The 26,836-nt window shown below is 46.3% G+C and overlaps 1 protein-coding gene across 1 annotated transcript in view; it reads right to left on the bottom strand.

Moving 5' to 3' along the window:
• ESAM (endothelial cell adhesion molecule) overlaps positions 1 to 26,836 on the bottom strand; it is a 97,868-nt gene that overhangs the window by 16,749 nt on the left and 54,283 nt on the right. Inside the window, exon 2 of the mRNA XM_083480632.1 lies at positions 7,033 to 7,187. Within this exon, the coding sequence (XP_083336758.1) occupies positions 7,033 to 7,187 (155 nt within the window). The remainder of the gene's footprint in view (positions 1 to 7,032; positions 7,188 to 26,836) is intronic.

The following is a 26,836-nucleotide window of genomic DNA, read 5'->3' as shown; positions in this document are numbered from 1 at the left end:
ACGGCGTTTCCGTGTGCTGCTCTGATTCGCCAGAAGCGGCTTAGTCATGCTGGCCACATGACCCGGAAGCTGTATGCTGGCTCCTACGGCCAATAAAGCGAGATGAGTGCTGCAACCCCAGAGTTGGCCATGACTGGACCAAATGGTCAGGAGTCCCTTTACTTTACCTCAGGTTAAGAACTTAGTTCGTTCCAGAGGTCCGTTCTTAACCTGAAACTGTTCTTAACATGAGGTACCACTTTAGCTAATGGGGCCTGCTGCCGCCACCGTGCCGCCAGAGCACAATTTCTGTTCTCATCCTGAAGCAAAGTTCTTAACCCGAGGTACTATTTCTAGGTTAGCAAAGTCTGTAACCTGAAGCGTCTGTAACCTGAAGTGTCTGTAACCCGAGGTACCACTGAAATTGTGCGACAGCGGCGTGGCAGCAGTGGGAGGCCCCATTAGCTAAAGTGGTGTCTCAGGTTAAGAACAGTTTCAGGTTAAGAATGGACCTCTGGAACGAATTAAGTAAGTAGCCAGAGGTACCACTGTATTGGGCTAGCCTGGGCGAACAGAGAGGGCAGATTTTACTTTTGAATCAATCTGCGGCTTCATGATCCTCAACCTCTCTAGCTTGCGTCAACTCACCCAGCTGTAAAATGGGAAGATGCTGCTTCTCAGCTTCTAAGGGTCTTTGGGGTCTGAATCCATTACCAACTGTAAAGTGCTCTGAGATGTACTTAAGGTGTGCATGCAAAAATTGGGGAGAGACTCGGGGACGCCGAAGGGAAGGGAAAAACCCAAAACTGGGAAAAGTCCATTTGGATTTCTGGAATGGTGTGAGAAACGCACTTGGGCATCAACAGCAAAGAAACCTTTCCTCTACCGTGCTCTCTCACCCCTCTTCAGCAAGGAATATTTATTTCTGAAGTGCCTGTGGCTACTTCTTTTATGATGTTTGCATGTGATTGCAGATGATGGGCAGGTGGTGGCACTTGATTGACGTGGGGGAGGGGCTGGTTTAGCAAAAAAATAAAAGGGCTGGAAGACAAAACTTGACCTCCTGGCTTGCCAAGAATGGCCCCAGGCTGGACATAACCCTACTCCTGGTCATACTTACAGAAAAAGACAACATTCTCATGATAACATCTCTTAGCGGACTTTGTTTTCTTTTATTCAGTTAATAAACCCCTTTTTTAAAAAAAATCTCATTTCCCAGATTTAATTCCTTTTGGATTTGTTACTTTGCAGTATGCCTGCATTTGTGCTGTGCTTATTTATCAGTGACAATCTTTTAATCTGTTACTGTTCAGTGGTATATTCCTTATTTCATTTATGAATTGCTTCCTGTATAGATCCGATCATATAAGGCCCCGCCTGCAGCCTGAAGAGATAAAACCTTCACCCCACTCCCCATGCGAACTGCAGCTGCGAAAGTTAATAAATGAATTTGTTTCATATTTATTTCACAAAATGTATACACTGCTTGATTGCAAAAGACCTCGAAGCAGTTGACCAATGAATAATTAGTGGTAGAAACAGTTTAAAGCAACTACCTCATTTTTTTTTTTAAAAAAAATCAGTGCTAAACTAAAAACAGATTAAAACACACACAAACTTTCTACAATTCTGGGTAGGTTTCTCTAAGCAAAAATGTTTCTTAGCAGGCATCCGAATGTGTGATGAAGGAGCCTGCCTAATAATAATAATAATAATAATTTATACCCCGCCTATCTGGCTGGGTTTCAAGAGGCAGGGAGTTCCAGAGTCCAAGTACTGGGACATTAAACAGTTGATTCCTTACAAATGTAAAATGGGTAGTATGTAATAGTGCCAGGACTGCTGCCTCCCACTCCTAGCTGAAAATATCCTTTTTTCCAAACCCCTCTCTTCCTCAGAGACTCTCTGCTCCCACCCTGATTCCTGCCTCTCCTCGTAACAGCCGGTGCTGCCGTCAGTTTCCTCGACACCTTTTCTGCTGACTTGAACTCTTAGCAAAAACTCCCTTTGTATGTGTGGCAGAGCCTTCCCTATAACATCCACAGAGGCAGAGGCAGAGGGCAAAAATAAGCAGATTGAGTCGCAGAATAAGTTTTCATCTTGACACCATAGCAGCCGCAGTTTACAGTACTCCAATTTCTTACAAGCGCCTATTCATTTTTCTCACCAATGAACAACCCCTCTAAGAAAAAGCCCCTAGCAGTTTGTATGATAATTTGCTTAAAAGTCTCAAATTTAGACAGACCGTGGCAACCTGTCCTTTTTGTCCCATGTAATGGATACATATATATGTATATGAGTCCATTCCCGCATGCGAATTGGTTGGTAGGGATTTCTGTATACAGTCGTACCTTGGAAGTCGAACGGAATTCATTCCAGACGTCCATTCGACTTCCAGAAGGTTGGAAAACCAAAGTGTGGCTTCTGATTGGCTGTAGGAAGCTCCTGCAGCCAATCAGAAGCCGCAGAAGCCCTGTTGGACGTCCGGCTTCCAAAAATAGTTTGCAAACCGGAAAACTCACTTCTGGGTTTGCAGCGTTTGGGAGCCAAAACGTTCAAGAACCAAGCTGTTTGGAAACCAAGGTACGACTGTAATGGAAATGAATTGCACCTGTTTGACTGTATTTTATTACGGTCGGTGTCATTGAAATTTATTGTATTGATGGCTAGTTTATTTTGTTACCCATCTTATGAAAGTCTTTTTTTTTTTTTGCTTTGAAAAGCAGGATATGAGTTTCTAAATAAAATAAAATAAGCAGGAGAGTATAAATAAGTGTTAGCCAATGTGAGGCCCTCCATATGGCATTGGACTACAAATCCCATCATCCCTGTCCATTCACTATGTCGGCAGAGGCTGATGGGAGTTTCATAGATTTCATAGTATTATCTAGTTGGAAGAGAGTATGAGGGTGGTGCTATAGTCTAAACCACAGAGCCTAGGGCTTGCCGATCAGAAGGTCGGCAGTTCGAATCCCCGTGATGGGATGAGCTCCTGTTGCTCGGTCCCTGCTCCTGCCCACCTACCAGTTCGAAAGCACGTCAAGTGCAAGTAGATAAATAGGTACCGCTCCGGCAGGAAGGTAAACGGCGTTTCCATGCGCTGCTCTGGTTCGCCAGAAGCGGCTTAGTCATGCTGGCCACATGACCCAGAAGCTGTACACCGGCTCCCTTGGCCAGTAAAGCAAGATGAGCACCGCAACCCCAGAGTCATCTGCAACTGGACTTAATGGTCAGGAGTCCCTTTACCTTATGAGGGTCATCTAGTCCAACCTCCTCCAATGCAGGAATCTTTTGCCCAATGGGTGGTTCAAACCCATGACCCTGAGATTAAGAGATTAAGAGTCTTCTGCTCTACCAATTCGGCTATCGGGAGTGGACGTTCAACAACATCTGGAGGGTCATAGGTTCCCCTGCAGGGTGGGGGCCACTAGGGGCGCATCGGAAGATGGCTGACAATAACATCTCTCCAACCCACAGGAGATAATTAGGAGGCTGTGATGGGAGTAAATAGCCTCCATACCACCCCCAAGGTTGTGGGGGGGGGGCTGCCCTTGCCTGCTGTGCCCTATACCACCCCCAAATTTGTGGGGATGGGGGCACTAGGCAGAATGCCCTCCTGTGGATCTCGGTGCTCCTGGACGCTGTCTCTGTCCGCTAGCTGCAAGAACTTCAAAAGGAACAATTAGGAAGACGCGAATGCACATATTTCAAGGAAGGAGGGAGAGTAAAGACTGCTAACTGAAGAGTTCTCTGATAAACAAGACGAGTCGGAGGAACAAGAATTAACCAGATGAAGATACACCAAGACTCGGTATGGCAAAAGGACTGGATGGGGGAGGGGGAAAAACTTTCCTTTCTTTCCTCTATGTGATTAAACAAGAATTCCTCCCCCCCTCACAAGTCAGAAATGCCGTTTTAATGACTTAAGCTGTGGATTTATGACTGTGTGGAGATAGATTTTCTAACCAAAGCATGTTTTAAGAAGAGCGTGGAAAGTTTAAGAGCTTTGGAATGACGCAGTTAAAAATACCGTCGCCATATTGGCAAGCTCTGTCGGAGGACTTGAGTCTGGGAGGAGGAAAAGTGCTGTTTTTATATTGTGGGTGAGACTCCTCAGTGGGACTTAAGAATGACAGATCCTGAGATTAATGATGGAAAGAGCGATGTTATTTATGAAAGTGATGATATATGGAAACCATCTCGATATGAGGATTGGACGAACGGAAAAATCCACACAGGATATAATTGGTGTTTATCTGCTTAAGGAGATTATCAGAAGAGATCATAAAGAAAAAAGAAAAAAATATACGAACAAGATGAGATGTGGAAACAGCAAGAATAAGACTGGATAGAATTATGAACTTTATTTGGACTGATTTGGATATGAACGCAGTAGCAAGAAGATGATCGGAATCCCCCTTCAGAACTTGAAATATGGGTCCCCTCAACAAAAATTTAAAATTCGGCTTTGTAATTTGGAATTTATGTGATGTGATTTGCTTTGCTTTGATTGGTCGGTTAATAATATATATTTTTTTAAAAAAAGGTTCCCCTGCAGGGCTGAGAGCTCGCGGCAGATGCCCAACCACCCAGACTGTTGACGCCAGTTCCAGTTCTACACATATACAGCCTAATGTGTGGGTGCTGGTGTTATAAGAATTTTAAGGTCTCAAATTTAGAATAAATATTCATAAATGCACACATATCTAAATATACGAGCCATGTGTCTGAAATAGTATGGGAGAGCAATCCTGAAGTCATTTTGACTCTCCCAAGGGCCTCAAATATTCCTTTGCAATAAGGGAGGCAAATGGGGAAAGCCTTCCCATTGTCTTTTTGCTTGCAAATTCTGCCTTAAGGAAGTATTTGTGTATGAATAGGGTGAGCCTGTGACCTGGATTCAGGAACTAAAGTATTAACCATCACAAAAGCATGGTCAGGCTGCCCAGGTAATGCAATCAGTGACCATTATCAGGTACCCGGGCAAACAGGATTTCTGCTGTAGACCGCCTCCTTCTTTGATGTATGCATGATGTTTTGGGGAGGTGGTCTTGGTCTACAGGGTGGGCAATTTCAAAAGTCTATATAAGCCATTGTTCAGAGTTCTCTCTCCTGCATGTTGGGACCCTGTTGCAACAGTTCCTTGAATAAAGATCAGGCTTACTAGCTGCTTTGCTCAATGTCCCCACTGTGGAAGGATGTGTGGATCCAGAATTGGCCTCCACAGTCACTTACGGACTCATTGTTAAAGCCGTGTTTATGGAAGACAATCTTACTAGGCTATGGTGAGAGATCGCCAAAAAATACTCTGGTTGGCCTCTGTTATTTTCTCCAACCGATAGGGGACCCACTTAAGGACTCTGTACGGCCTCTAGAATACCCCATAAGGGAAAAGGAGCAGGTTTTTCTTATAACACTGGGATGTAACTGTCAGGAGATGCCGCTGTCCACCCAGCCTGAGAATCTCCCAAACATTTTATTCGATGCCTAATTGGGACAGTTAAACCCCCATCATTTTCTTAGCAATTCTTGGAAGGCTATAAAGCTCTTCAAATGTCCTGAAGCTTCATCTTAATGCTAAGTGTTGTTACATGGAGACGAGAGGCCCATTTTCTCCTACAGATTAGTTTAGGGGAAATGTATGAATCCCTGCTTGCAGAAACAGACCCTTCAAATCATCACAATTATCTTTGCACGACGCTATTTCTCGCTGACCGGATGACAGGCTGCTAAAATCCACTCAGCGTTGAAGCAAAGCTTTAGGAGCCCGTCAGCTAAAAATTCTCTCAACTCAAGTGGGCTTTGGACAATTTTTAGCAGCCTGTCAGCTGGTCAAAGAACCGAGCAAAGATGGAAATAGGAAATGAAAACAACAGTCTCTCCCCAGTCACAGGACCAATTATAAAATAAATAAATAAAAACATTCAAGCTGTGCATAAATGAAACTGTCATTCTGGGCTGGTAAAGGCCACTTCTACCCCAGGAAGGAATTCTGCAAATTGACTGCGCACATGCAACTTTGCTTACTGACACACTAATGATACCTTTGAGTATGAAGCTAAGCCCAGGATGGGAAACCTATAGACCAGGGTTTCCCAAACTTGGGTCTCCAGCTGCTTTTGAACTACAGTCCCAATCATCCCAGACCACTGGTCCTGCTAGCTAGGGATGATGGGAGTTGTAGTCCAAAAACACCTGGAGACCCAAGTTATAGATCTTCAGGTGTTAGATGCCCTGGTAAATCAAAGCTCACAGTCATCAAATATCTCCTTCTCATACGGTGTATATTTCATGCTTTGCCATCGCAAGGAACCCAAATTGCAACACAAACGTTACAGAGCTTTAAATCAGCAACAATTACAACAAGGAAATCTAGATTTCAAGTTTCATTTCTGGGAGGGGAAGTCAATTGTGAAAAATGGAAGTGGGGGGGCAGGGGGCGGGGAACAGCCAACACTGCAAACATCAACCAAGAAAATCTTTTTAAACAGCAAAGTGACGTAGATTAATAGGGACAGAGCGGGGAGTGATCTTAATCGGAAGCACCGCCATTCTGGTTAGATGCTTCTTTCTTTTGTCCTTCGCTGTATTCATTAAAGAAACTAACTGGCAAGGATTCCCTTTCGTTTGATCTGCTCATTTATGGCCACGGGGGAAGAAGAAGAGGAAGAGGAAGAGGAAGAAGAAGAAGAAGAAGAAGAAGAGGAGGAGGAGGAGGAGGAGGAGGAGGAGGAGGAGGAGGAAGAGTTTGGATTTGATATCCCGCTTTATCACTACCCTAAGGAGTCTCAAAGCGGCTAACAATCTCCTTTCCCTTCCTCCCCCACAACAAACACTCTGTGAGGTGAGTGGGGCTGAGAGACTTCAAAGAAGTGTGACTAGCCCAAGGTCACCCAGCAGCTGCATCTGGAGGAGCGGAGACGCGAACCCAGTTCATCAGACTATGAGTCTACTGCTCTTAACCACTACACCACACTGGCTCTCAGTGAAGCCTGACACTGCGTAAGCTAGGCCAACCAGTGAGCTTCCTGCCCAGGCAGAATTGGACTTTACCTGTGAATGTTTATGAGGCCTTCCAAGGTGCCAGGTGACAAAGGGCTGCTCCGTGCTCTCAGGTGTATACCAAACAGGCAGGATGGCCCGCTGTCCTTGAATCACCACCACTGACTTTGCTCCAACCTGGACCTGCAGTGCACCGTAAGAAAGGCCTGCCGAGAGAGAGAGAGAGGTGTCAGTTGCTTCTCAGATCCTAGGATCCATCATACTTCCCGTGAATATTTAGCAGGCAAAGAGCAGGGGTTGGCAAGGCTTACCCAGCATGGGCTGGATCACTCCCGCGGAGATCCTCCATGGGCCGGACCAGTGCAGCGCGATGCTGGAAATCGCGTCTGTGCATGTCCGCAGCGCCGGAAATCGCTTCTGTGCATTTCCGAAAATCAAAGTGATTTTCAGCATCCGGGTATGCGCAGAAGCGATTTCTGGCACCGCAGACATGCACAGATGCAATTTCTGGCGTCTGGGCATGCACAGAAGTGATTTCTGGAAGTGCGGGTTTGTAACCCGAGGTACCACTGTACCTAGTTCAGTATGCTATACAGTAGTACCTTGGGTTACAGATGCTTCAGGTTACAGGCGCTTCAGGTTACAGACTCCGCTAACCCAGAAATATTACCTCGGGTTAAGAACTTTGCTTCAGGATGAGAACAGAAATCGTGCAGCGACGGTGCGGCGGCAGCAGGAGGCCCCATTAGCTAAAGTTGTGCTTCAGGTTAAGAACAGTTTCAGGTTAAGAACGGACCTCCAGAATGAATTACGTTCTTAACCTGAGGTACCACTGTAGATCAGAAGAGGACCAGATGTGGCTGGACTCAGCTCCACTCAGAATGGTTATCTGAAGCTGAAGTCTATGCTGGCTACTCTTGGATTAGAACATGCTCAGAAAAAATAGCAATTGGGTAGCACAGACACAGATGTTGCTTATTTACTATAGGTGATGCAGATGCCATCCCTCAAATAAAGCACCACCAGGAAAATGAAAGCTTTCCTCAGCCATTGGAAGTGAGAGTGCCAACTACCAATCCAGTTGTGAAGTTTTTATGGGCTCCTATTGGAACTGATGCTTTTGAATTATGGTGCTGGAGGAGACTCTTGAGAGTCCCATGGACTGCAAGAAGATCAAACCTCTCCATTCTTAAGGAAATCAGCCCTGAGTGCTCACTGGAAGGACAGATCGTGAAGCTGAGGCTCCAATACTTTGGCCACCTCATGAGAAGAGAAGACTCCCTGGAAAAGACCCTGATGTTGGGAAAGATTGAGGGCACAAGGAGAAGGGGACGACAGAGGACGAGATGGTTGGATAGTGTTCTTGAAGCTACCAGCATGAGTTTGACCAAACTGCGGGAGGCAGTGGAAGACAGAAGTGCCTGGCGTGCTCTGGTCCATGAGGTCACAAAGAGTTGGACACAACTAAACAACTAAACAACAACAACAATTGGAGAGAATCCATCGCATGACTCAGTGTTGGCAATTGGTTCTTTTTCAGATAGTTCGGTGATGTTTTAATGAATTAAATGTACACCATCTGGAAATTCTGCTACCCTGCTGGCAGTGTATAAATATTCTTGTAATAAATACATTTTAAAAACCATGGGTGATGACCAGAACTCATCAGACTCTGCCAACTTCCCATGCCTGTGCCATTTTTGTAACTGTTTCTGACGTTATATTTGGTGGTTGGAGATGCGCAAGTAGGCGTAAATCTTTTCTGTACTCCATTTGTGTTCATTATTAAATTGCACAGCTACTTAGTTATTCGTTCACTAAAATGACGCTTGGTTTTTACTCATTCATCATTACTATTTCATTCATTTTGTTCAACCGTTGCTTTCAGTGGAAGGCAGGGTTGCCACAGCAAGAGGCAAGATTGGTAGGTGTGCTTTAGCATTTAGGATGGTGTGTAATTTAGCCCTGAGCTTGCCCAGACCTCATGTTTGTGCTCCTCTATTATGGTTATGAGCTAAAATTAAAAGTGGAAGCAGGTGCTTCCAACAAAACACAGCTTCCCTCCTATAACTGGGAAATGTGTGGGGTTTTTTTATTTACTCTAGTTAATGAAACAAGCCCAGATCAGAGGAGGGTTTCAGGTTCTCAATAGCTCTCACTAAGCAGTGCTTAAACAAACCACAGTTCCCTGAGTTCTGATACCACAAGGAACAGAGGTCTGCTTAAAACTGGAAGCAGGGCTGTAGGATTCCCATATCATCCCTGCAGCTGCAAATGGGGAGGAGAGAGATGGGGAGGGAGGAGCACAGGACCTTAAGCTTATGCAAGCTCATTCAAGTTGCAGAAAACCATGGTTTCCTATTATGTCTGAACCAGGTTTAAAGATAATATGGTGATGGGGTCTGAAGAGGAAAACAGCTAAATGGGAGGTGGATGAATCAGATAAGTCCTCAGTGTGCCTAGTGACCCAAATGATCCTTCCATCACAAGTGAGGCGTGTCAATGACATATTTCTCCTAACAATCTTGTTGCTATGGGTTCCTACATCAACTGGTCCATTAAAAGAGATTTTAGTGGAAAGTTTTTGCTTTATGCTAGCTCTTCCAATGCAACAGCCCACCCAGCGCAATAATCCGATTTGTAGCAGTTCTTCCAAGAGAAAAATGTTCACCATTTCTGGAATGTTCCGCACAGTCTTTCAGTAGAACTCCACCGGTTTAGGGAGGGAAAATTCCTGGACTGGAATATCTTACACAACTCTGTTCTACCGTGCAGAATTTGCATGTAGCAATCCTCAGAATGGCAGGTAAAGACAGTTCAATCTGTGGAAATTAATTGGAGCACAGTTGGCGCCTCCAGACACCCAGCCTTTCTGAGGGTTGCTCTTTCCAAAACAACCCATCAAACTAACAGAGGCCATAGCAGTACTACCCTCTCTCATTAGTATTTCTATTTTGGGACTGTGAAAGCTGATTAATTAAAGAAACACACATGCTTGAAGAGGGCAACTGTTCTCTGAACTCTGAGCACAGAACATTCTTGATGCCAAAGCATTTTACATCAGCTATCGACAAAACAACTTCATTCCAATATCCAGCCCACTCAAGAGCGGGAAATCCTGAAAAGGGGGAAATGGGAAACTTGACGACCACGATTGTCTTAGGCCCTGTCTTCACTATGCACTTAAAGCAGTGTCATATCACTTTAGACCACCATGAAATCTCCCCAAAGAATTCTGGGAACGGTAGTTTGCTGAGACTGCAGAGAATGGTTAGAAGATTCCTATTCCCCTCTCGGAATTATAGTTCCCAGGGTTACCTGGAAGAAGAATTGATTGTTAAACCACTTTGGGAATTGTAGTTCTGTGGGGAGAATGGCTGGGGCTTATGGGAGCTAGCGCCCTGAAGAGTTTGGGGCTAGGATACCCAGAAGATCACCTTCCCACCAATCACTGCATTCGCCAGCAGACACCATTTCATTCAGATGCCTCTTCTGTATGATGTCAGAATTAGACCTTTAGCATGGCAGCACCTGCCCTCTGAAACTCCCTATCTACACACATCCATGTGCACAGACTTTATATTATATACCAGGGGTCAAAAAACTTACCGCGCCTTGGGCCGGTGTCTCCAGCGCCGATAACGTGGCAGGCCAGAGGGCGGGGGAGCGCATACCCATACGCGTGCGCACACGCTATTTCCGCCGCACTTCCGGGTCGGAGGAGCACTGGAAATAGCTTGTGTGCATGTGCACGGGCCTCCTCCAACCCGGATGTGCACTGGAAATAACACTTGCGCACGTGCAAATAACGCTTGCGCATGCGCACAAGCTATTTCTGGTGCTCCTCTGAACCAGAAGTGGACAGCCATGTAGTGCAGGGGCGGTAAGAGTGGGCAGCGGCAGCTGGCAGCGGGGGTCACCGCGGGCCAGATAAACGAGTCCCTTGGGCCTTAGTTTGGGGACCCCTGTTATATACATAAATAAAAACAAGTGGGACCTGCAACAAAATGTTCCAGAGCGGAACATGCTTCCGTTCAAGGTGCCAGCCATGCCCTCTTCCAGAAAACTCCATTCCGCACCCCCTCTACATCCTTGATGGGCTGTTTTTGCCAATCCCCACAAACCTTAAAGGATCTCTCTCTCTCCCCACCCTTCTCGTTTTTTATTTGCTTTTATGTTTTTGTTTTTTGCAAACCTAGCAGGTCCTCTAACTATGCTGACACATCTCTGTTGGGCATGGATAGTGTCCTTTTAGAGATTTACAGATCACTGCTGAATATGGCAAAGAGAAGGAGCAGTATCCCCCTTCCCCCATCTTCAATTTTCTTCCACTGAGCATTTTCTCTGTAGCCCTGATGACCAAGGACCACTGGGCAAGGAGCAAACACGAAGGGGAGATTGACGGTGTTGTGATGCATTCGTGTGAAGCCCTTTCCAGGCATGAAAAAATCCTCCTCCTCATCAGAGCTTGGGGAGCTCTTAATGATTTAATTGTAGCAGCCCTGACCAGCATGTTCGAGAGAGAAGCTAATGGCTCCTGAAAGCGACGGGCTCGATTCTGACTCTTCCGATGGGAGCATGGAAGCTCCGGGCCAAAACATCAGCTGAAATCGCATGCTCTTGGAACGCTCTGCATCTTCCTGACACTGCGATACCACAGAAGATGTCAGCGAGAAGAGAGAATTGCCCACGAGGTTGGGAGAATTATCATGCATCCTTCAGACGTTGCCCATCGCCTGCTCCTCGCCTAAGTCCCAGAAATAATATGACGGCAATGTTGGTTAGCATCAGAAATGCAGTCTGTTACAAGGGGAGCTTGGTGTGCAAGAACTAGTGACCAGAAACCAGTTGTCTGATGAATTTTGATGCACCAGCACCCTTGCAATTCCCTTTACAAAATATCAGTCATGTGTGCTTTCTCTATGCATGGTCACTAATGAAGTGGGATGGGCAGGAATTGATTTATTTTTTGCAGCTTTGAGTGGAGGGCTTTCTAATCTGACATGGAAAATGACTTGAGAACAGGGTAGGATCTACTATGAAACTAATGAAGCTTAAGCTTCAGGCCCCTAATCCTGGAGGGCCCCCAGAAACGACTTTAGTCTTGCATGTACATAAGATTTCCCTAATTTTCACACACACAACTGAAAAACTATAAGGCATAGGAATGTGTTGTTTTATTTACACCAGCGACTTTTGACATGTAAGGTAATCTGGTAGCTGGAACAACCCCATTGAAGAAGGTAACAGGTAACAATGGTTACCCAGACCTTGTTGCTGGTTGCAAAGCCCCCCCCCCCCAAAAAAAAAAACAGTTCAAGCTTTAGGACCACCAAAATGTAGGTCCACCACCGGGTGGAAGGGCACTAGGACCCTGCCAGAGCCTTCGCCTTTGCCTCCATCCCAAAGTCTGCCATCTTGTTTAATTGGCTTATGCCATTCTGAGAGGGCTGCAGGTGTCAGTTTGCATTTCTTAGTGCATTATTGATCTGATGTGTTTTCTATTCTACTTAATTTAAGAGGGTTCTGGAAGCTTCTCTGTGTGAAAGAAACCAGCAGAAGGTTCATGGTGTTTGGGTTATTCCTTCAGAGAAGCTGAGCACCGCTGGCTTAAACTGGTCCCGTTATCTCTTTCTGTCAAGGTCATGCTGACTATGAAAGTAGGGCCAGAAGGAGCCTGGGGGAGTTTCACTTTCACTTTCTCTCTCTCTTCCTTCTGGTGTGGTGTTCTGTACACTAAGTATGCTTAGTGTAAAGGTTTAGACTTATTGTAAGTTACTGTAAGTTTAATTTAAGTCTGCTGCAACTGGACTTCTTATGGACAGGGCCAATCCTGAATGTATTGGATTTGTGACCATTATGCTCATTTGCCTTCAGTAGCAGTAAAGCTCTGCTGGATGAAATATTAATTGCCTCTGGTTTATTTTTGGGAATCCTGCAACGTGTTTAAGTTTTGGTTCTGCTAACCATATGTCAGAGTTCTGCTCTGGATCATATTGAGTAGAATTCCATGACAGCAGGAAGGGCATCAACTGTTGGCCTCACACAGGGCAGCATATTACCAAGTGTCAGATGGCGGTGTGGTTGCTTGAGAGCAAACAGGCAAGACTCCGACCTGTCTTTTCCAGGCTTTATTCTTAGTGCAAACTATTTACAGTGAAGAGTGTCGTAAGTTCATGTCTGGCTCAGTCACTAGCAGACTCTGGGAATGGTCGGTCCTTGTACCTCCCCCAGCATAACAGTCGCTTGACCCCCAACCTTCTCCTCCCCTCCCTGTGCCAAAACCTACCGCGCAGCGTGGGCGCTGGCAAAGGGGTACTTCCCCCCTCTCTCCCTGTTCAGGGTCGGTGTTGAGGCTCCCCCTAGCATCCCCTGGTTCCACCACTTCCTCTCCACTAGAGGTGGGGCTTTCCTCCTCGCCAGAAGAGGAACTGCTTTGCAAGACTTTTGGAGGTTCGCTATAACACAACTGCCCTTCCACCTCTCGCCTCTGAGCTGATGGCAGTTCCCTGACACCAAGGTACACCCCATCAGATATAGTTTCTGGTCTAGCCTAAAGGTAAAGGGACCCCTGACCATTAGGTCCAGTCGTGGCTGACTCTGGGGTTGCGGCGCTCATCTCGCTTTATTGGCCGAGGGAGCCGGCGTACAGCTTCCGGGTCATGTGGCCAGCATGACTAAGCCGCTTCTGGAGAACCAGAGCAGTGCACGGAAACGCCGTTTACCTTTCCGCCGGAGTGGTACCTATTTATCTACTTGCACTTTGCTTTCGAACTGCTAGGTTGGCAGGAGCAGGGACCGAGCAACAGGAGCTCACCCCGTTACGGGGATTCGAACCGCCAATCTTCTGATCGGCAAGTCCTAGGCTCTATGGTTTAACCCACAGCGCCACCTAGTTCACCATAATTTTTATATATTACATTTATAGTGCACCCCTTCCTCCATGGAGCAGCAGGCAGTGAAGACGGGTTTCCCTCCCTCATTTTAGCCACACAACAACCTCACAAGGTAAGCCTTGACCCTGGCCCAATGTCACCCAGTGAGCTTTGAGTCTGAACAGAGAGAGGTTTGAAAAAGCGAATTCCCCAAATGGGACTGGTTCAATCTAAGGCTGTTCCTCACATATCAGCCATGAAGGCGGTTCCTGTGCAGGAGGAACAGCCAAGGTGCCATTCTTCTCCCACCCTGCTTGGTCTCCTTAAAGGATACACCATCTGCTTTCAGACCAAAGGGATTTCCTGCTTTCCAAGGCCAAGCGTTTCACTGGAGGATGCAAGACAATGGCAATAAGATTCCCTCGCCTTGCGTCACAGGAATGGCCCGCTGACATCGGGCCCAGCCATTTCCACAGAACACTTTGGTGAAACAAAACCCTGGAAACGCCTGAGACAACAACAGGAAGCCACACTTAACATCCTGCTTGATAAGGCGTCTAGATGATTTACCAAACAATTCCGGCTCCTTCGCTCCTATCAGCTCCTTGCAGATTCAAATGGTATCACAATTGCAGACCTCAGCGTTAGCGCTGGCCTTTTCCGTCTTCTGACATGACATCCTCCGCTCTCTCCTAAACAAAACAAGGGCAACCAGTGCTGGGTCTAGGATTTTGTGTGAGCCCATAACTATTATTATTATTATTATTATTATTATTATTATTATTATTATTATTATTTATAGCCTGCCCTCCCCGGCCAGAGCCAGGCTCAGGGTGGCTAACACCAGTAAAATTACAGAAAAAACATAATGGGGGGGGAATTTAAAATACAGGTTAAAATGCAATTTAAAATGCAGCCTCATTTTAAAAGTAGCCCATAGATCAAAACCATAAGGGGAGGAAAACATAAGGGTCAGACTGAGTCCAAACCAAAGGCCAGGCGGAACAGCTCCGCCTTGCAGGCCCTGCGGAAAGATGTCAAGCCCCGCAGGGCCCTAGTCTCTTGTGACAGAGCGTTCCACCAAGTTGGGGCCAGTACTGAAAAAGGCCCTAGCCCTAGATGAAACCAGTCTAACCACCTTGCGACTTGGGACCTCCAAAATGTTGTCATTTGTGGACCTTAAGGTCCTCCGCAGGGCATACCAGGAGAAGCGGTCCCGTAGTGCCCTCAAGCAAGCAGCCTTAATACAGAAAAGGCAAGGCATGCAAACTCTTAAGCTGCCTCAGATCTTCATAGGGTTGCCATATTTTGAAGAGCAAAAAAAAGAGGACACTATGATGACTCTCATTTTAAATACCCCTACTATATGTAGGCTATAGAAGCTATGATATATCACTGAGGGGGGTAGCAGAAGAGAAGAGGAAAGCAAGTCTTCAGCAACCAGTTATGTCCATGTCTCATCCAGAGAGTACAGTGGTACCTCGGGTTAAGTACTTAATTCATTCCGGAGGTCCGTTCTTAACCTGAAACTGTTCTTAACCTGAAGCACCACTTTAGCTAATGGGGCCTCCTGCTGCTGCCGCGCAGCCAGAGCACGATTTCTGTTCTCATCCTGAAGCAAAGTTCTTAACCCGAGGTTAGCGGAGTCTGTAACTTGAAGCGTATGTAACCTGAAGCGTATGTAACCCGAGGTACCACTGTATATCCAGAGACATTTTGGCGAATTTAAAAATCCACCGGGACAGAAATTTTACCCCTGAAAAAGAGGACATGTCCTGGAAAAAGAGGATGCATGGCAATCCTGTATGCGAAGTGGAAATGGTAGCATAGCTGAGGCACGAGGGCCTCTGCTGGACCAACCTTACTACCCTCTTGGTGAGAGATGGTTCAAATGATGTTTTAAAATCAAGGTGTAAATGGATTACCTGTCCAGCCTTCCTCAAGTTCCCTGCTCTGCTCAGTGTTCTGCCAGTACTGTATGTCTATTGTCTATATGGAATGCCTGAATCTCTCCAAGGTTTCAGGCACAGAAAAGTCTTTCACATCACCTTCTACCCTTCGGACTTACACTAAAACCCAACTGTTCTAAACGGACAAACCAAGGACTGAACCTGGGAACGTCCACATGCAAAGCAGACATTCAGCCCCTGGGCTCATCCCCTGAGATTGCCATCTCTGACCCCATACCTGAGGGCCTTTGCTGTCTGAAGCAGGGCAGCTGGCAACTAGGGAGAAAGCCTGTTCTGTGGTGACTTTTCCCCTTGGAAAGACGCTCACTATGGAATCCTGCCTGGACACCTTGTTACTACTATCATTTAGGTACCAGGCAAAACCCTTTGTTCTCCCGGGCATTTAAGAACTGCTAATGTGAGCATTATTATTATTATTTTTAAAGCAGAACAGTTGGATTTTAGTCTGAATGAGCTGTTGCCATTTTAGTTCTGTGTTTTAATTTGCTTTGTTAGTTTTTATGCCATTATTATTAGAATTAAAAAATAAATCTTATTATTCTTTCTTTTCTTTTCTTACTACCCTTAAGTAAATCTTTAGCATTCATCTTTTAGTGGAGTGGGACAGGATCATCCTTTTATAAGTTTGCAAGATGAGCACTTTCAGTTAAATATGTTCTTTTTATCTTCTTTGGAATGTTTTGAAGCTTTGCATACTTATACAATTGTAAATTACTTTGAGAAAATTTAGTGAGTGACAAATGCATAACAACAACAACAACAACAACAACAACAACAACAACAACAACAACAACAACACTCTAGTAGCTGCCCTGGGAACAGAAATGTATGTTGAAGGTCCAGGATATAAATTCTTTATTTACATTTGTTTATATATTCTGTGAGGTTTTTCCATGAGTGGATTTTATGAAGATTTATCCTTTCCCCCCTTTACAACCCCTCACACTTCGGAGTATCTTTCGGCCCCACCATCCTAGCAGCTCTGCATGAATATTAAGGAGAAGGTCTTGATGGCCGGATCTGAGCACCAGGAGCAAGCTTGAGGTTCGGGAGTCACATAAGGGGTGTGTGTCGCTCCTCCCTGAGATGTCAGTGACATTCATCTGCTTGGTGTTCATCGAAACAGGGAGTTTGAACTGTGCAATGATGCTTTTCCAGCAGAGTGGTGTTCTGCGCAGAACTAGAGTTCCAGTTATGCAAGTGCTCGTATTGTTTTGTTGATGGCATAAAGCTATCCTTGCCCAGTACGTATCTTGGCTTGGTATAATTCAGCAATCATGGCACATTGGACCCAGTGTTAGAAACTGGGATAAAAAGTAAAAAGGTAAAGGATCCCTGGATGGTTAAGTCCAGTCAAAGGCGACTATGGGGTTGTGGTGCTCATCTTGCTTTCAGGCTGCGGGAGCTTGCGTTTATCCACAGACAGCTTTTCAGGTCATGTGGCCAGCAGGACTAAACCGCTTCTGGCGCAACAGAACACCATTACAGAAACCAGAGCACACGGAAATGCCGTTTACCTTCTTGCCAGAGCGGTACCTATTTATCTACTTTTGAACCACTAGGTTGGCAGGAGTTGGGACAGAGCAACGGGAGCTCACCCTGTTGTGGGGATTCGAACCGCCGACCTTCTGATCAGCAAGCCCAAGAGGCTCAGTGGTTTAGACCACAGCGCCACCTGCGTCCCTATAAAACTGGGATGAAAAAGCTATTCACCACATGGCTCCTAGAACCTCAGTTGGGGGTGCCAAAACAGAAGGTCTGGTCGTATTATTTTTTTAAAAAATCAGCAACAATTTTTATTAATTAATTATTATTGTTGTGGCCCTCTGGTTCAGGCCACAAGCTTACCACAGGCTGCGGAGACAAAACACTTAGGCTTTTAGTTTAAAGTCTCTCCCCCCTCACCACCTCACAGCCTTGAAGAACGAAGCCTCCTCTTGCCCCAGAAACTACCAGATGCTCCATTTCTGAAAGGATACACCTTATGCCAAATAACTGCAAACCCACGGCAGGCACACTATATTCTCCTTCATTTCAGTCTGTCGCTCACAAGGGAGTGAAGGGTCCACCCCCCCCCAAAAAAAACTGCTGCTTTTGCACTGTCAGTGTAACTTTCGGCCAGGTGGCTGCAGTATCCCTTACTTCATAAGTGTCTCACACGGACCCGAGGCTCTGTCATCCCCCACATGGTTCCCCCACATGGTTCTGAATTAATCCCCCTTTCACACAAGACGGCCAACACACCTGTTCTGCTGTCACCGCCACCCCCTCTCTCTTTCCCCCGCTTCTGTCCCTATATCTCAGCCCCCTACCTTGGTAGGCGAGGCTGATGTGCATGCCCACCACCAGCAGGAGTGCCAAGCAGACCAAAGGACTCCACATGTTTCACTCAGCCAGGCACCCCGCCAGCTCCCACTGGAAGGCGTGAGAGCTGGGAGCAAGCAGGTGGCTCAGGGAGGACCTATGCTGAGTAAACAGGCAACAGGGGCTGCCCTTGGAACTCCTCCCTCTGCATCCTCTTCCCTGGGAAAGTGGAGGATATGAGGCAGGAGTTGGTAATGCAGGTGATCTGTGCACAGGCAAGCTGCCAGCTAGCTCTGCAGAGGCTCTTTTTATTAGCACAATAGGCAAAACCAGTACATTTTGGACTGTGACCTTTACACATCTTCCAATCCCGCGATCGTGGGGTGGTACAAAGTTATTTTGGCAACTGTTTCCACCGTGTCACTTTCCCCTTACACAATGTATGACGAAGGAGACAAAGGTCACAGACAGGGCATGGCAGACCACTGAGAGAGCAAAGGTTAGATAGAGGGCATGATGTTCAGATAGCTGTGGTTTGTCTGCGGGTGGAAGTGTGCTCCACACCCGAAGGTCACACGATCAGACAGCTGAGGCCTGTCTGCGGGTGGAAGTGTGCTCCATACCCAGCAGTCATTCCTTCACTCCACATGCCCTCCTTCCTCCCCATCCAACCTGTGCCACACAGGACACTGAGTCGAGCCGAAAATGGTGCTGAGAGAGGCTGAGGAGGCCCCGACTGGTTGCCTTCCTAGAAGCGTCCATGCAAGGCTCCCAACTCACTCTCTGTCGTCTAAGCCTCCTCTCTCTCTCTGCTCTTGGATTCCTTCCCAATTCTACCAGTTCATAAAAAAACCAAACAGTTACCAGCTATAAGAGCCGCCCCCCACATGCCTTTTTACCCCACTGTACTTAGAACAGAGGTGCGTGCCCCATGGGCTGGTACAGGGTGTGTTTACTTGGGAATAAGCCCCACACAAGATACTTCAGAATAACAAAATTAAGCAGAATGAAAGGGGCTGTTCAGGGGGCTCCTGCCCACCCCCAGCGTTAAGGAAGAATGGAGAGGTGAGGTGTATTGGGCAAGCCAAGAAGGGCAAAGGGAGATGGTGAAGAAGAAAATTAATCAAACTGGGGAGGGGCAGTCTACTTTGTCTCTCCCCACTCCCTAACATATTATAAGGCCAATGGGGAGAGCTGGGGGGGGGGGAGAGATGAAGGGAGAGGAGAAATGGATCATGCAGGCTGGCTTTCTTGTCCCCTTCTCCTTCTTTCCTCCTCCTCCACAAGCCAGCGAAGAGTCAGCAGCCAACCGGCCCCTTGCACTCCATCCATGGCTCTCTCTCTGTCTCCAAGGACCCACAGTGCCTACCAGCTGAGTCCCGCTTCAGGGCAAGCAGCGGCAGATCACTTGGGCAGCAGTGGCAATTTTAATCTCAGGCTCCACAGATTGCGACCAGGCTTCTGAAATTGCTCACCACCTATTGTTAAACGCACCTGCCACCCAGTTAGTTTTGAACCTGGTTGGTCCTTACCTGCACCTGCCCCCTTCATAAGTTCAGTCTACATTCTTTCCAAACTTCTGGAAAGAGGTCATTAGAGGCATACACAAGATTGAACAGGGAGCCTGTGGCAGATCTGGAAAGGGTTCCAGTCTTGGTTGGATAAGAGCCAACACAAAAACAAACACCTCATCCTTCTCCTCTCGTTCTCACTCAAATGCCTGCTGCTGCTGATCTCCGTCAAGCCGTCAGCAAGAGGGCTCCTTTTCACACAAAGTATCCCCATTTTTAAGTGGTACTTTAACGCCGGCAAGCAGAAAGATCTGCACTCGTTTCCTTGGAGATTGCCCAAAGCAAAAAGGCCACCTGTCACTGTGATGTTCACAGCAACAACAAAATGCAGGCACTGCCACCGCCTCTCCAGGCAAATCTGATGACACAAACCATAAGCAAAGTGTCAGGAAATATTAACAGGTTAGGACGCAGAACGCCAGCGTCACCGCATCCTCGTGGACTTCGGATGAGTCCCGGGGACAATGCAGCGATGCAGTTCTGAGGCCAGCAGGGCAAGCCGGTTTAATTGCTGGAGTTACAGCTACAGGGATTATTTTGTGACAGTGCAAGGGAAGGATCAGCTGGGGGGAATTATCTCCTGCAGAGAGGTCAGCGGGGCACGGTTGGAAGGGGAGAGGCAAAGAGCATCTGCTTGGGAAGTTGCTGCCGCCACTTTCTCCCCAGCATATGCATGGCTCTCGCTTGAGATTGCATGTGCATTAAAAAGAAAGAGAGAAGACTCTAGGGGAAGACTTGGATTACAAAGGTGGCATGTCTCTGGTTATCAGTTGCTGGAAGGGAGAGAGGAGGTGAGTAGGAGGGAAGAGCTGCTGCCCTCCTGCTCTGCTTGGGAGGATAAAATCTGATCCAGGTCACATTCAGAGGCAAGCTTAGCTAATTCACATTTTCCAAAACAATACAGGGACCAAAACACAGCCGCTCTACAAAATTCACACTTTTTTGAATTTTGCAGTGCAGTTCTCCAGCCAAGTAATGCGCACAAAAATGCATCTGCTAAACTGTGCATAGAGGTGCACATGTTAGTGAAAGCAATTTACAAAAATGCACTATGTTGGGGGAAAGTGGCTTTGCAAAAAACTGTATATTAGGCAAAACTGCATCCAAATGTGCACCTATTAAGAGAAATCTGCACTGAAAGGCTGATGAATTTTCATGAGGTTTTGTTTTGTTCTCTCTCTCTCTCTCTCTCTCTCACACACACACACACACACACACTTCACTTAAAGACTGGAAAAATGAGAAACCGAAACTGACAGGTTCACCTGTTCACTACTCTCTTCTGGGCTCTCTCAGAAGCATCTGCCCGTTGGAAAGAGTATGATGGATTAAAGGGGCCTTCCCTACAATCCAGGAAGGTACTACTTCTTACATTCTCAATTTTCATCTCCAGCAATTTACTTTGTAGCAACTAGAGATGAGGAGTTTTCTTCACAGTCTGACATGACTCTACCAAATTCACGCTGCCTGAACCAAAAAGGCAAATATGAAATGCAGCTATTCTTTGAATTCATTCTTTTCAGTGGGACTTCTCCATCCTGTTGAAGCCATTTATTGTAGTAGCTTTTTGCTCCTGCCTGTGACCCACCCCACAAGGATGGCAATTGCCCCGAAATCTTGTCTAGGACCAGCTTGTATTGAGCACAGTATCTGGTTCCACCACCCAAGATGAGGCCATGGAAAGAGGTCCCACTTGACATCTCTTGGTAGAAATTGGTTTAAACTGGTGCTTTTGTTGATTTTGTCGATGCTTTGCCATTCTTTTGTTTTGTCATCATTGCTATTATATTTGCTTTATTATTGTTAACTGCCCTGAGCATCATTTGGTGGAAAAGTAGGCTACAAATCAAACAAATTCAAATAAAAATAAAAATAAAGAGTCATTCACTAATCTGCCTTTTCTTTGGTGGCTAGGAAAACAACCATCACTATGACAGATGGAATGGCATGAAGGAATATGAAGCTTTTTATTTAACAAAAACTGGAAGTGTCTGGGGTGGGTGGAGAGGACAGAGAACATCTGTGGACTATGCAATTAGAGTCCCATGAACTGCAAGAAGATCAAACCTCTCCATTCTGAAGGAAATCAGCCTTGAGTGCTCACTGGAAGGACAGATCCTGAAGCTGAGGCTCCAATACTTTGGCCACCTCATGAGAAGAGAAGACTCCCTGGAAAAGACCCTGATGTTGGGAAAGATGGAGGGCACAAGGAGAAGTGGACGACAGAGGACGAGATGGTTGGATAGTGTTCTTGAAGCTACCAGCATGAGTTTGACCAAACTGCGGGAGGCAGTGGAAGGCAGGAGTGCCTGGCGTGCTCTGGTCCATGGGGTCACGAAGAGTCGGACACGACCAAACGACTAAACAACAACAACAACAGGATGCACTCAGGAACCCCATTAGCACAGCAGCATTCTCCAAATACCTGGGTGACCCCAGCCACTGAGTTCTGGATTCTGCTTTCTGATCACAGCAGAAACTCCAAACCTTGCCTTTATTCGGACAGTTTCTCAGCAACCCAGCTCTACATTATCTATGCAGCTTCATTTCAAAGGATCGTTCCGGGGTTGCATCTTCGTGGAAGGGCACATGCTTTGCCCTGCACAAAAAAGGTGCTCCCAATCCTTAGCACCACTGGTTCAAACTTTCTTGGGTAGCCAAATCCCAGCCTCAGACCCCGGCAGTTCTGAGCTAGATGGGCCAATGAGCCTGATGGGGTTGAAGCCTGATTCTCTCCACACTGCAGTTTTGAAATGCTAGCATTGATTACCTGTCACTGACCCAAGATTCTAATGACTCCGTTGGCAGAATATTCATAGAACAATGGAGTGACAGCTCCATTATTGCACAGATCAAAGGATAGGGCACCCGTCTCTTCCACTGGGTGAGCAACATGGGTGCATTAGCATAACGTTTCCCACCTCCTCACACATTATCTGCTCATACCAACTCTGTGCCCTAAGGACCCAGGCAGCCTGGCCCTCTGCTGCATGCATTAGCCACCCACGAGGATGACAATTTAACTCTAAGTCGTAAACCAAACCCAAATGCCTCCCAGGCCTCAATCTGTAGAATTCCTCCCCCCTCCACTGAATCATAGTAACACAGAATTGCATAGAGTTGGAAGGGACCATGAGGGTCATCTAGTTCAACCCCTTGCAATGCAGGAATATTTTGTCCAACATGGGGCTCAAACCCACGATCCTGAGATTAAGAAGCTCATGCTCTATTGGCTGAGCTATCCCAGGAATTTAGTATAATGGTTATTTGCCATAGGAGGTTGGGAAAGTAATACGATGGGATTCATGTATGTGGGTCCAAAGGCTAGAGGTTGTATTCGCCGCAGCTCTAAGGCCAAGGTTCCACCAGTGCAATGATTTTCTTTGCATGGAAGTTTCTTTGCATGATGGAAGTTTCCCCCTTTCTCCCCACTCTCCATGCACCTTAAATCTGTTTAGGGGTTACCGCCAACCCTCCAGAGCAGATCTGGGGGAGGGCGCAGGGCACACATGGGGGAATCCCCATTGCACTAGCGGAGATCTTTTTACTGCCTTCCACTAGCACAATGATTTAGTTGAATACAGCCCTAGATTGTTTTTTGTTTTGTTTTGTTTTGTTTTGTTTTTGGAGGGCCGGGAGGTCTAAAGCAGGTGTGAGCAGAAGATGGGCTGATAAATCTCTGAGTGGGTTGCGACAAATCAACAAGGGTTTGCAACTCTTACATATGCACACACAGAGAGAGGTAACCACGCCATACATTCAAAGCATATGGCTTCTGCAAAGAATAATGGGAGCTGTAGTTTACCATTCACAGAGCTACATTTCCTAGCACCCTTAAACAAACTACAGGCACCTATTACCATACCATTTTAATTAGAAATGCCAAGGACTGGACCTCCATCAACTGTCACCTAGCAGCAGTGCTTTACTCCATCAGTGCATCTGAAACACGAACAACTTTGGGAGGGGCCGCCTCATCTTGAACTTTTCCACCACAACTGGTCATTTTTTCGTGTTTTTAATATTCTTTTGGGAGCTGCTCAAAGTGGCTGGGGAAACCCAGCCAGATGGGCAGGGTATAATTATTATTATTATTATTATTATTATTATTATTATTATTATTATTGGTTTTGTAACTAAGAATTTATACCTGAGTTTGCTTGCTTCCTCCTCCTCCACAAACCATTTTCCTTTTGTGTCATGTCTTTTGAGATGGTGAAAATGAGTGCAACGCTGATCTTCATAATTAGATAGCCTTTTTTGCCGCTTCAGAGTGGGATAAAGATCCACTAAATATGCAAACAAACCCAGGACTTTGAACATGCCGAGGTCATGTTGGGCATGTTTAGCAGTGGCAACACTTGGATCCATTGCGTTCCCTGAAGTATCAATGACAAACCACCAAAATGAGACATCAACGCTATGGCCAACATAAAAGGCGACACCTTCAAAACATGAGACACCCATTGTTTAACCAACGTCCGGCAGCAATGCTTACATTCTGATGCAAAATGCATTCATGAGGGCATTGGCCTTTCACGGAGGCTTAGATATTTTTAAACTCTTTGTAGGTTATAAAGATATCTGCACTTTCTGCCACCAGATGCTTGGCAATGATTCCTGACAACGTCTTACAGCTTCCCGGCAGGAAGTTCTGCTGCAAGGCGATAACTAAGGTTCTCAGGAAAGCACAAGATTCCGTTGTGTCCCGCAAAGGCAACTGGAACAATGGCGAGGAATCGCCTCCGCCTAAACAGCACATGGAATTAAGATGTTAACACACAATTCCAGTTTCCTGGAACACCAATTAAGCTACATGCCTCCCCGATAGGAAGCAGCGATGGGATTCGCCTTATTTCAGCTTGCGGCCACAAGAAATTAGATTAGCCTAATTGCACTGGACACTTGCTAGGGTGAAACGACTACTTGCCTAATAATAGCTAACTGCGTTATAAGAACGCAAGAACTCAAGAAACCCCAGCAGAGGGAAACCACTGAGCTAATGGTCCAGAGTCTGTGAGAAGTCAGCAGGGTAGGGGGCAGAAGTGCCGAAGATTGTGGGTGCCCACAATGAAGGGCTTCAACCTTGCCCATTGACCTTGTGGGGGCCCAGCCCCACAAATATGTTATTGTGTGTGCCGAAACACCCAGGCCCCCCTGGAGTTGGCTCCAGTGGTGAGGAGCATTCTTAGGGGGTTGGCCAGTAGGTTCCAGCCGGAGGTCATTTGCATCAGGTCTCCTTGCACTTTCCACTCCCTTTGGTAAACCAGAAGTATCTCTATTAGGAATTACAGGCTCCAATACCCCAAAAGACCAGAAAAGACTGTTTGTGTATGGGACAACAGCTGCAAGGATGCTTCTAGCCCAAAGGTGGAAAGAACCAACAGTTCCGACCAAGGAAGAATGGCAAGCCAAATTGCTGGGCTATGCTGAAATGGTAAAACTGACTGGGAGACTCAGGAATCAAGAAGATATTGACTTTAAAAAAGCATGGGGGAAATCCATAACTTACTTAGGAGACCATTGTAAACAAATAAGAACATTAGGTAAAGGTAAAGGGGCCCCTGACCATTAGGTCCAGTCGCGACTGACTCTGGGGTTGTGGCGTTCATCTCGCTTTATTGGCTGAGGGAGCCAGCGTACAGCTTCCAGGTCATGTGGCCTGCATGACTAAGCCACTTCTGGCGAACCAGAGCAGCGCACAGAAATGCCGTTTACCTTTCTGCCGGAGCAGTACCTATTTATCTACTTGCACTTGGACGTGCTTTTGAACTGCTAGGTGGGCAGGAGCTAGACCAAGCAACGGGAGCTCACCTTGTCATGGGGATTCGAACCGCCAACCTTCTGATCGGCAAGTCTGTGGTTTAACCCACAGCACCACCCGCGTCCCTAAATAAGAACATTACCTGGACTTTAAAAACAACTTGTATAGAAACGGGTGTGGGTGGGTGGGGTGGGTGTATAATTAAGAGAGATGAAAACTGTGAGGAACGTAATGATATGTAGTTTTAGAAAAATTATGTTAAGGACCCATGCAGGGGACGGGGGGAAGTCGCAAGATTCAGAGAATCCCATATATGGATATGGTAAAAATTTATTCTTTTTATTATGTTGAATTTGTTCTTGTAAAAACAGGGGGGCGGGGAGAGGTTGTCTCCAATGAAGCCACTGCACGAGAGGGACAGCTTCCGCTCTTCTCTGCCCCCATTCCCGTTGCACCCCCTGCACCATCCAAATCTGCTCTAGGGAGTTGGGGGGGATTAACCCGTGCAGATTCGGAGTGGAGCAATGGGGAGTGAGGAGGAGGAAAAGTTCTGCTACACGAGCAAAAGTTTGCCTTGAAACGTGAACGGAAACAAATTTCTTCTGCATCCCTAAGCTAGATACTACTCTTAATTTCTTTAAACTTTCTTGGCAGGTTGGGTGGGTGGAGCTAGTGTGACATTAGCCAACCACCATCACAATTTCTAGTGAAATGTTTTTTGGGGGGTGTTATGTATTCAGTGGTCTGTGTTTGCCTGAGCTTGAGTCTGGACTAAGGATTCTGAACTCCTGTGTTCTGAATCGATACATGTTGTCCAATCACAGAACATTTCAGGATTTGGGCCTCTGCCATTGGCCCTTGAACTCTGAATTGTGATTCGCATATTGGAAGTTTATACAGCCAATCACGTTGGGAGTGGGAGTGGCCCAGGCTTTCAGAAATGTATATAAGCAGTTGCTTTGCCCGTTTCCCAGTTATGTAGTTCAATAAAGGTTCTTGCCGTTATCACTGTGTCTTGCCTCATGGGAGCCCACCTACACTTCAGGGGAGGTGTGTGTTATTGGCTTGTTTTTATTTTGATTATATATATTGTGGTTTTTATGTTGATCTTTTCTGTGAACCGCCCTGAGACTTCCAGACATAGGGCGTTATATAAATAATAATAAGAGAAGAATTTGGATTTGATATCCTGCTTTATCACTACCTGAAGGCATATCAAAGCAGCTAACATTCTCCTTTCCCTTCCTCCCCCACAATAAACAATCTGTGAGGTGAGTGAGGCTTAATCAGCTTAATTTTTTAAAAATAAAATAAAACGCTATGTGGTGTACAGGAGTCCCCGCTCCCCTCCTCTACCTAAACACGGCAAGT

Source organism: Podarcis liolepis, assembly GCF_965112155.1.
Source record: "Podarcis liolepis genome assembly, chromosome: 16".
Lineage (NCBI taxonomy): Eukaryota > Metazoa > Chordata > Lepidosauria > Squamata > Lacertidae > Podarcis > Podarcis liolepis.
Note: the sequence above shows the minus strand (reverse complement) of the source record. Positions and strands in the feature narration are given on the sequence as shown.